Source organism: Coturnix japonica, chromosome 3 (assembly GCF_001577835.2).
Source record: "Coturnix japonica isolate 7356 chromosome 3, Coturnix japonica 2.1, whole genome shotgun sequence".
Lineage (NCBI taxonomy): Eukaryota > Metazoa > Chordata > Aves > Galliformes > Phasianidae > Coturnix > Coturnix japonica.
Window position 1 is genome coordinate 5,507,725 of NC_029518.1, and position 11,307 is coordinate 5,519,031.

The 11,307-nt window shown below is 44.7% G+C and overlaps 1 protein-coding gene across 2 annotated transcripts in view; it reads right to left on the reverse strand.

Moving 5' to 3' along the window:
* REL (REL proto-oncogene, NF-kB subunit) overlaps positions 1-9,035 on the reverse strand; it is a 36,261-nt gene extending 27,226 nt beyond the window's left edge. The window contains exon 1 of one of the 2 annotated variants that reach the window (XM_015856764.2): positions 8,940-9,035. Coding sequence is in view for 1 of the 2 variants with exons in the window: in XM_015856762.2 (XP_015712248.1) it covers positions 3,150-3,156 (7 nt within the window). In the remaining variant the exon portion in view is untranslated. Of the gene's footprint in view, positions 1-3,149; positions 3,293-8,939 lie in introns of those variants that run through there. The other variant, XM_015856762.2, reaches the window with a different exon arrangement.
* Between the last annotated feature and the right edge of the window lie 2,272 nt (positions 9,036-11,307).

Genomic DNA, 11,307 nt, shown 5'->3' on the forward strand with positions numbered 1-11,307 from the left:
TCAAAAGGAACACTTTCTTAAAAAGCCATAAAGCATTTCAACTCCAGGTTGTGTTTTGTTCCAAGCATTAGAGAAGAGCAGTTTAAGACTCTACACGTTCTTTTATAACAATTTACCAGAATGCAGTATCTCAACTGATCATCTACTACTGATTTTAAACCAGCGTCTCAAAACAAACAAGGAGCTGTCACATCAAGCATGCATAGACACTGCTCAAGGTCCAGTTCCTTTACAGGTATGGCCACTTCCATAGGCACTTGCCAAATCTTTTCTAGCCTTCCCTTTACGTAAGCTTTGTTCCTTTTCTCCTTCTGGAAAATAAGTGATGCCAGCAAAAGTGGGTATGATGGACACTAGTAACAAAAAAGCCGAGACATGACATAAAGTTGGTTTCAGGAGATGAGAAGTCTGAGTTCCCAGAGCCAAGCTCACTCCCCAGCATACAGCTTTATAACTTCACTCACATTTACTTATGTTATCCTGTTCAGGACAACCCAGTGGACAAGGCAACAGGCAACTTCTGCCAGCAGTGAGGAGCAATGGCAGCGTACCAGTCAGCCTCCCACTTCCATCACGTAATTGAAGAGGGAGAAGAATCTCACTTCTCCATTCCTACGTAACACCGTACCACAAACATAGACACATATCCATCTACTAAATTAAAAATCTATTTTAGACACTATAATGACAAAATTGTAGCAAAGTACCTACTAATCATCTTACTTTGGAGGTACACATGCTTACAAAGCTGCTAACCAGACGCACCATACGCCCACGTGTTTGCCAAGACGAGGCAGAGCCTTTCTGTTAGAAGTTACTGCAGAACAGAATCGCTTCAAGTCTTTAATCCTCTCTGCTTTAAGCATCAATTTCCCATCGTGCTCTACTAACACTTGCTTATGAGGACTCTTTTTCTTCCCTGTTCAGAGCACTTTATTTTAAAACTCTGTGCTCAACGATTGTGTTGGGACTGTGGTTGAAACAAGTGTCACTGAAAGCAAACCCACTGCTTGACTGCAGGTGTGTGTCTGTGGAAAAGCAAATCTGTGACACGGCAGCCTCCAGAGATTAAACATTCAAATTCATTTCAATCTTGGTTCTCACTCTCTCTGTTTAAGTATCACATTATCATCTCTACCACAATTGTCACTGTCATTATGTTTTCTGCATAGAGGAAACACATGAAAGTATCAGCATGAGCCAAAGGTATTATCAGCACTCTGAAGTGAAGTGGAGGTCTGTTTGGCGTTCCCTATTTCTGTAAATGAGCAATGTGCTTGTGAAGTGCTGTGGTTTAACTATTTCACAACCTACACTCGCACACAGAGAGCTGTCAGTCCTTACAGCTTACTAGCTCCTTTCCACACATTTGTCAGACCACTACGAGCCATGCCTAAGGCTCTCCTCCTTCACTAGTTTTTGAAGAAACACACAGCTATCTCTATTACCTACTTGCTTGTTGCCCCCATGCTCTGAATTCTACAATAAACAATTTTAAAGGAAATACAAGAGACCAAATCTCAACTACATAAAGAGACTAAGTAAGGTCAGTAATAGCACCAAGAACACAGCCAGCTCGTGCTCCTATTTAAGCGTAGAAGGTTGCTTAATCTGTTAGAGTAATAAGAAAGGAACAACAGACTCAAAGACCTCTCCATGATGAGTTTGAAGCTAAACATGGCTGTGCCACCAGGGAGGAACACGGCTGTAAGACACTACCACCAGAAGGACGATGGGTCCCGTCCGTCCCATGTTACTCCTTGGCTCAAAGGAATAATGCTTCAGGAGGACTATATGATTTGCCATTCTCCTGCATGACCAGGAGTAGTACCCTGTGAACATACTCTCCAGCAATCACCAAGCTTGAAAGCAAAGCAGCTGTGGGTCTTTGTGGGAGATGTGAAAGTATCACCCGAAACTCTGATGATCTCAGGTGACAGCAGTGAAACACAGAAGCAAGAAGTGTTGCCCTTCAGCTTTGATGTCACACCTTCTTAGAGATTACTGCTGCCCTTCTGTCCTCCACAGCAACGGCCATTTCTGAGCAGCAGCAGCAACTGCCTGCACATTCCTGCCCTACTTGCACTCAGCCTCTTAGAGGAACTCAGGAAGAAGAGTTGGTGGAAGGTTTGTCATAGAACACTCTGCTTCAATCTCATCTAACCCCAAGCGCACTCACCATTTTATTTTAGAGCAGTAATCCACTGCGGAACCCATGAACCGCACAGATCGTAACACGACAACAAAACGGCTCACTAACTTCCTCTTTACTATCGTACGACCTTACAGAACAACAACCAACAGAGAAAGAAAAAAAAAACAATGACACAAGCTGGCTAGTACCAGGAAGTTGTGAACTTCCCCTGCTGAAAAAATCCTTATCTAGTTCCTAATTACACTGAAAACACATTCAGGGCAAGAAGAAAGCACTAGCTCCTGCTTCAGTTCAGCCTTCTCAAGCACACGCTTGACAGGAGTGAAAGTTTGTACTTTGCTAAGGGTAGCAGAGCACACAGCGCTGGTGCTGAGAGCAGAGAGCCTCCTTCCCATAACGCCAACTAATGCTGCCCAGCCTGAAAGAGACAGCTAAGGAACACCTTCTGAAAGGGCGATATGTGAGTTTTAACTTAGCCTTAAAAAGATAAAACCAACAACCTGATTATGCTTTTAAACGTAATTGCCCAAAGAAGATCCCTTATCTCTGTTGCTCCGCACTTATGACATGTTCCTTACGCAGCTGCATCCTCCCGGCAGCGAGCGCCCACGGGACAGGCACCGCATGGCTCCTGCCTGCTGACGGCCCTGCCCCAGATCCGCCACACCAGCACTTATTGAACACCCAAACGTTTTTAGCAGCACCGATTTAAGAATTCTAAGCCCCGTTCTGAGACGTGACGGTCTCAGGACGGCGTCGCTGCCACCGATATGAACATCCTCACGATATTCCTTCCTCGGCCGGAAGCCTCCGACGGGGTTCGGCCGGAGGGAACGCGACGGAAGAGGAGCTGCTCACGAACAGGGCGGCAGCCGGTCTCAGCGCTGCCCCGTGCCTCCCCCGGGGCCGGCTCCCCAGCCGTGCAGCAGGGCGCTGCCTGAGTCGCGGCCCGCTCCCCACCGCCGCCCCGCTCTCCGCCCGCCCCGCCGCTCACCCGCCATGCTGACAGCTCCGCCGCCGCTCGGGCCGTGCCGCCGCGGACTGCCCTCCGGGGCCGCTCCTCACACCGACGACACCAAGCCCGCTTTCCCCCCGCCCGCCGCCCTACTCCGGGGGGAATTTCCCGACCTGGCGCGGCCCGCCCCCTGCCCGCCCCCGCAGCGCCTGGGCCTGCGCGGGACGGCGGCTCGGCCTGGGCGCGGTGGAGGAGCGGTGCGAGCCGGGGGCTGGGCCGGTCCGGCTTGGTTCGTTCGATTTGAGACTGGAAGGACACAGCTCGGTGCTGCCCTAAACACAGCACTGCTGAATAAGCTCAGACAGAGGCACCTGGGGAACTTTGTTCCTCAGAGCAGAAGCCCTGTTCATAAGGAAAACGATGTTACAAGGGTACACGGCGTACGCTGATGTGGAAGGCAATTTTCCAAGCAATAGAACCGCCATCTGTTATGACTAAAACATCAGTACCCAGTTCTTTTGATGTGTAAGTCTTCGGGCCTGCAGGAACAGGCTACCAGAGGTATTCCTCAGGACTACTTCAGAGACTGAGGAATTAGCTAACACACGGCGATATCTGTGACACTATGACACGAGCTGTTGCTTTATGGTTCATTGTGGTCTTATTTTTTAAGGAAAAGTTAAGAGAGGTGTACTTCTTCACGTCCAAAAGAATTCAATTCAATCTATATTCCTCTAAAGTGAAAACAAGCTTTAATTAAGCAAGAGTAAAGCCAGCAATAGAAGTGCTTCACTGTGTCAAATCTATTTGCACCTACCAATGGAATACGATGGATTTGGCTCAGGAAATCCCTGAACAAAGTGACTGGAGAAAGGACAGGGCAAGCGGAAATTTCTTGCCCATTTCTCTCTGTGCAGTAGTAGACACAAATAAATGCATAGCAAAGAGCATATCTTTGGGACAAAACAAACCCAGTGTAGCTCTTTTGCCATATGCTTATATTCCTAGATGAGGGGAAAGTTGCACAGCAAGAGAGAAGCCTTCTAAGGCAAAAGACCAAACCAAATAAATGAAGCCCTACTCAAAATCATGAAAGCATACGATGCTCTACTCCAGTGACAACCCTGTACAGTTTTACTCTGCCTCAAGCTGAATTTATGGCATGGGATCATCCCCATGAGAGTGACGCAAACTTGGGAAGTGCAGGGTAGTACTAGTAATCACAGAAACCCAGTCAGCAACTGACAGAAAGCTTAAGAACATGTCATAACTTTGGGCATGTGCAGATCTTTGCAAATAGGACGGAATTCCCCTCCTGTAGCATTGCATAACAAAAGCCAGGTGCATCACTTATTTTTGTCAGCTGGCTATTGTGTAGCCAGAGGCAAGATACCAGAATTCTTAGACCAGTTTGATCCAGTGCTTCACTTCCTGTCTTCCAGTTAAAGTGGTTTATGATCCCGTTTTTCTCCACTTATCCAAAGACGAGTCCTCGCTCCTGCTTTTTTTGCTTTCTATCAGCTGACCCTGTTAACACTGAGACTGCTGTAAGAAATTCTGCAAGGAATTCAGCTTCCTAATCTGGCAGAGAATCATAGAACGTCTCAAGGTTCATCAGATTCCAACCCTCTTGCCACAGGCAAGTTTGCTAGCCCCTAGATCGAGTAACAGATCAGATTGCTCTGGGCCCCATCCAGCCTGGCCTTGAGCACCTCCAGGGACAGGGCATTCACAGCCGCTCTGGGCAGTTTTAGTACCTCACCACTCAGTAAAAAACTTCCCCCTGACATCTAGTCATCTAGATCTCCCTTCCTGTAGTTCAAAACCATTTCCCCTTGTCTTATCACTATCTACCTGTGTAAGCAATTGATTACCCTCATGTCATAAACTGCCCTTAAATACTGGAAGGCTGCGATGAAGTCTCCCTGAAGCCTTTTCTTTCCAGGCTGAACAACCCCAGGATGTTAAGGGGCAGCAAGAGAAAAGGACAGAGTGGGGGAAAAAAAAACAAACCCAAAAACAATTCCTACAGCGAAAGAAAACAGAGTGATTGACAGGATACTTGTCAACCCTAAGATAATGGCCCTTTAGTAATGCTTAGCACAGGCATTGCATAATCAAGTCTGCTGAAGCCTGCTCTGCCACCGAGCAGCAAAGGCAAACTTAAGCCTTTATTTTCTCTTCCCAGCTACCTGAAATATCAAAGATAAGCCACTTGTCACCAGCCTGATTAAGTATGCAAGCAGGCATTAAGGCACTTACAGAACTAGGCTCTCCTAGTATCCATAGTACTATGTACTATGAATAAAAAGCATCAATTTTAAAAATAAATATCCTGACCACTTATGGAACCACGTTAGAAGTCCTGCTTTCTTGACAGATATTTCATGTCTCACACACTCCCCTGAATCGTAATTTCCAGCCATGCCTTTTGAAAAGTTTTTATTGTTTTAAGCATGTGTTGTGTGGTTGTGTTTTGGTTTTTTTCTTGTTTCTAATTACTATTTTTTTTACTCTCAAAAGCCTCTTATTTAAAGACTGGCAGGTCTTTTAGTGGTTAAAGCTTTTGTGGTTATTGCTCCTGCTGAGGAGGGTTCCAATGCAGAAGCCATTCCAAGAAAAGTCATGGCTTCCAGATTAATAATAAACTCAAAGGTTGTTCCAGCCATTCTGCTGGGAGCACTCCTGTATTATGCTTTAAATTTGTTTGACATAGAACAATGCTACTGTTCCTCGCCTCAAAACAGGGTGGAGAGAAAGGAAATGCTACAAGGGAAAGGTTGGTCTTGTGGATAAGGCACAAGGCTCTGACTCAGGAGACTGGAATCTGGCTCTTGGCAAGTCAGCCCTTCTGCTCTTAGGCAAGTTGTTTAATTCTGAGCCTCAGCTTCCCCAACAGAAAACAGAAAATACTTCCTTGCTCTCACACCATCTTATTCATTTATGATGCAACCTCACAAGGAGTGAGCTGTTTATTTTAAAATCATAGAATCCTTAACGTAGGAAGGGACTTCTGAAGGACATCTGGCCTAACTACCCTGCAATGCACAGGGACAACACAGCTTCATCAGGTTGCACAAGGTCTGATCCAGCCTTACCTTGAACGTCTTCAGGGACGGGCATCAACCACATCACTGGGCACTGGAACCAGTGCCTCACCACCCTCAGTATAAATTACTTTTTCCTTATATCTACCCAAAATCTACCTTGAAACCAATTCCCTTTGATCTGTCACCACAGACCCTGCTAAAGAGTCTGTTCCCTTCTTTCCTGTTGCTCCCTGCTAGATACTGAAAAGCCACTCTTAGGTCACCTCACAGCCTCCTCTTCTTCAGGCTGAACAGCCCCAGCTCTCTCAGCCTGCCCTTATAGGAGAGGTGTTCTATTCTGTGGATCATTTTCACGGCCCTTCTCTGGATGCACTTCAAGAGGTCCACATCCCTCCTATCCCGAGGTGCTCCAGGTGAAGCCTCACCAGCACAGAGCAGAGGGGCAGATTTCCTCCCTCACCCTGCTGCCCACACTGCTTTTGATGCAGCTCAGCATACAATCATCTCTCTGGGCTGTGAGGGTATGTTGTTGGCTCACATCCAGCTTCCCATCAACCAGTACCCCCAGGTCCTTATCAGCAGGGCTGTGCTCAATCTATTCATCCCGCAGTTTGTATTGATAATGGGGGTTGCCTTGACCCAGGTGCATGATCTTTCATTTGGATTTGTTGAACCTCATGAGGTTTACCTGGGCCCACTCTTCAGCCTGCCTATGTCCCTCTGAATGGCATCCTATCCCTCTGGTGTGTTAACTGCATCCCATGGCTTGGTGTCAGCAGCAAACTTGCTGAGGGTGCACTCAAACCCACTGTTGATGTCATTGATGAAGATATTAGAAGTATCAGGCCCAGCACCGACCCCTGGGGGACACAACTCCACTCAAACACTGAGCCACTGACCACCACTCTCTGGACTTGGTCCTGCAGCCAGCTCTTCATCCATTGAACAGTCCACCCATCAAAACTCTAATCCTTATCCATGAGCACTGAGCACAATTACACTACACTTCCATGAACACTCCTAGACTGTGGTGGTATCAGAGAAGCACTGGGTTGACCTGCAGGGAATAACAATCACTCATTCAAACCTTTAATACAAGCCGTTTTTTTCCCCTTGAGGGCTTGCAAAAGGTGTTATCCACTTAACACCCATTTTGGAATGCAAAATACACAGCCAGAATTATAAAAGAAAAATGAATTGTTTAAACATAGAACGACTAGATACATCTTTCAGTTTGAAGTTTTTCATGACTTATTTTTAAATCTCTGGTCCAGTGACTCACACATCATATAATTCAAGGATTACATCTAGGAATCACCATTCGTAGATGGTGAGAAAGGACAGAAAGGATGCCATTCTTCAGGCTGAACATAAACATATTTTAGGAACAAAATTATGCATAAAGCCACAAACAGTTTGTAGACTGGCCAGCTGTCATCTTATCTGGGCCTGCTTTGCCCCTTCTACAAATTGCCTAGAGCTGTGTCATCATGTCACCTCACCACATAGAGTCTTACCGTCAAGAGCTGTGAGTAAGCCACAACCAGCACCGCTGCTTCTCACTATTTGAATAGCTAGTCTCAGTGTGCTTTGACTTTACATATATATGCATCCAATTTAATGATATGCTGCAGCAAAACCATTTGCATTTTCTAAAAAGCCAACATTCTAGTTAAACTACAATTTTTATCTGCTCTTTCTTGGTTAAAAGGCTGAAGCCCTTTGTCTTCATCACACACAGCACAGTGATCAGTTCTGCTGTTTCACCGTACCTTTCATTTGGCAGTTGCTATATGAACTTGTTAATTTTGTTTTTAAGACACTTGGGGAAAAATTCGATGTCTTGTGTAATCCAAGTAGTGGCTGGTCTCTCTCCCATAACAATATATCTGATAAATGACAGTTTACCTGTATAGCAATTCCACTCATGAATGTTAATGTTCCTAAAAATAGAAAATATCCAAACAAAATCCTCAGTCCAAAATATGATTGTGCCTTAGGTATAGCATATGTATAGGTCACTGTAAGACTCAAAGCATTTTCAGGTATTTCAGATGCCTGGAAAAATTACTTTCTTCTCCATGAATAGAGAATATATCAATTTTGTGACTTATTTTTTATTAAAAGGAACAATAAGATAGGGCAAACCATAATTCCTCAAGATATCTGTTGCACAATACACCTTGATTAAAAGGAACCTAACAGATTCTTTGTCTGTGCACTATAAAAAGCACATCCAGACAGTCTGTTGAACCAAAACAAGCCAGACGCAAGAAAGGAAAATTAGGACAAGTTTCTTCCATCATCTAAATGCAGGAACAAAAGAATGGAGACTGCATACCCCAAGAAAGAGATTAAATAAGTGGCAGCGTTATACAGAAAGATGGATGTAAAAAAGAGATAGCTGCTTAACACACAGGCATAGAAAAAAATGAGCTATGTTACTGACGTCCTTTTACCCTGTTAGGCAGAGGTAGGCTATGAGTTATCACACTGGACCATGTGTAAATTACAAAAAACTATGATAAATGAAACTAAGATAATCCAAACCAGAGAGGGATAATCTTGTAGTTTACTCTGGGAAAAGTAACAACCTACTGTTACCGTTTCTTTTAAATTTAAACCCTGGCCCAAAAACCTTACTCCAGCTGGAAAAGACAATAGCAGTCTGAAGTATCTAGAGAGGAACTGCTGTTTGCAAAGCATCATTTACACGACCAAGAGACAATCTTCAAAAAGGAATGAAGCCAGCGATGAGTTATTTTTCTTTTCTCCTTACCTGACAGCTTCCTTTAAAGAGCAGGTGTCAGCACAAGACAGATAAAAAAAGAAACGAATAGGGAAAATGTCTGGAGCATTAGAACTGGGCCCCAGGAGAGCCCAGAGTACCCTGACTAGGAAAGCAAGAGCACCTCAGCAACACAGTAAAGGGAAGGATGGCTGAGTAGAGTCATCGTCCCATGAGCGCATGCTATGAGGACTTGGTGCTGTGCTGCAGGCTCCCACAGCTCCTGGAGATGGGCAGAAAGATGCACTATGAGGTTGCAGCCAGCAATTCTGAAGTCGTGCCAGGGTTCTGGACACAGCAACAGCTCTGCCAAAAGCAACAAACACCTCTTCCTAGAGCTCCTGCAGGACTAACAAGACTAAAAAAAAGCAAAGTGAGTTCAGTGAAAGCTGGCTTTGCTGCTCAGAGCAGCAGCTGGGCTAACCAACCCTACAAAGCACAAGGTAGAACAGGCATCTCAGCACAGAGATTTTATTGAGTTTGGAAGAAATGGCAATATGCACGAAAACTATAATTTTTCAGCACGCCCCGAGTTTGGCAGTGTTCAGCTTGAGGAAAGATGATTTACCTGCCAGATAAAGAGAAAGCAGCCCTCCAGCATGCACCAGCCTTCCTGGAGGCTGCTCATGAGACTGACAGCTCTGCTCTGACTTCCAGCAAAGCGCAGGACAACATGAAGCGCTTCTGCTTTGGCACAATGCAGCCAAACCTTGAAATCAATTAGACATACAATGACAGACCCAACAAAGCAGAGTCTGCCAACAGCAAATTATTGAAATGTAGGCCATCCAAACTGGTGAAAAGAATTGCAGACTGAAGGATGAATTTCTATCAAAGGCAAAAAGAAGAGCTACAAATGGTTGCCCATATTCCCAGTGTCTCTGCACATGAAGAGCCTTCCATGCACCAATGCAAACAGCAAGAGGCAGGCTCAGCTGAACTAGACTTCAGCCTCGAGGTTGGCTATCAAACAGCAGAAAAGTAAAGAAAGCTGGAAGACAGATGGCCTGAACACAGGCAAAGAGGAGGACTTCCAACCTGAGTCTCTGCTGCAGAAGTATGCCATGTGTGAGAAGCCATCAGGGAAGCATTAGTGTGAAAAAACAAGAAGTACTTGGGACTGAAGAAGAGGGGAGGGAGGTCAGTCCAACAGAGGATGAGACCACAGATATCACAAATACCGAAGATGAAGTCATGATACCAAGGATGGTGAGGAAGCAGGTGGAGTCTGCTTTGGACTGTGATTCCTCATCTGCCACACCCTTCTTGGTGACACTGTTTTTTGTTTGGTTGGTTGTTTTTTTTTGGTTTTGTTTTTTTTTTTTTTAAATAAAAAAACAAAGACAGTTGCACTGTGTCTTTTTCCAACCTTAATGCTTTAATGATTTTCCTTTGCATTAGCTTCAGCAATTAGAAAATAAGCATTACAAGTTCCCATGTTGATAGAAGTAGTAACTGGGGGTGGGGGGAGCAGATTTGAATAAAGTGCCCAAAGATTTCTGCTGCCTTATCCTTGCCATAACATCCTGTTCTGTAAGGGCCTTGACGCCACACTCCCACTGATGATAAGCAATGAAGTTGCATTTGTCATACGTTGGTAAAATGCCCCCTAGTGCTCACTAGGAAGATTTCCTAGAAGGATGCGCAAATGATAACTTCCTCTGTAAATTTCACTAACTCTAACAGTTTGTTGTGCTTGCGTGGTTTCATGCTTCTTCCAGCACAAGCGAACAGAAAGATCTTGGTGAATAAAGCAGAGAACTTCAATCTCTGCAGTATCTCTGGTTCTCATAGAGAAAGCAGTGAAAAATGGCTAACAGTGCCTTTTCCAAGGGAAGCCTGCATGAACAATGACCTGCTAACAAAATAAAGCAAGTCTAAAGTTACCACTCGAGTTTATGAAGTATTTCTGTGAATCCCCATAATCTTACTAGAGATTCCTGTTTCACATGGTCAGCTACGCCTATACAAAATAGGATTTCAACTTAGGTAAGCTTTTCTATTTGGCACCCTTTTTCAAAATGAATAGAAGAAAACGGCAGAATAGGTTCCATTTGGGGTGCTCAAACTTAGCCACTGCCTCAAGATTGGATAGAATTCTGGAGATATTTTTATTTGTTAAGCAGGCTTGCTGTCTGATTTGACAAATAGCTGGAATAAGCACAAAATTATTTAAAATGTCTACTCGATCAAACAAAACAGCAATTAACAACTGTTACTGACTTGTATATAGTTAGCATACCTTGTTTCACTATCTTCACATGCTCTGATATTCTACTTTTAGGCTTCTAGGGCATCTGAGCTGTTGGGGGTGATTTATTACCCTGCCTCTAGAGCACAGAATGATCTGAGACAGGAG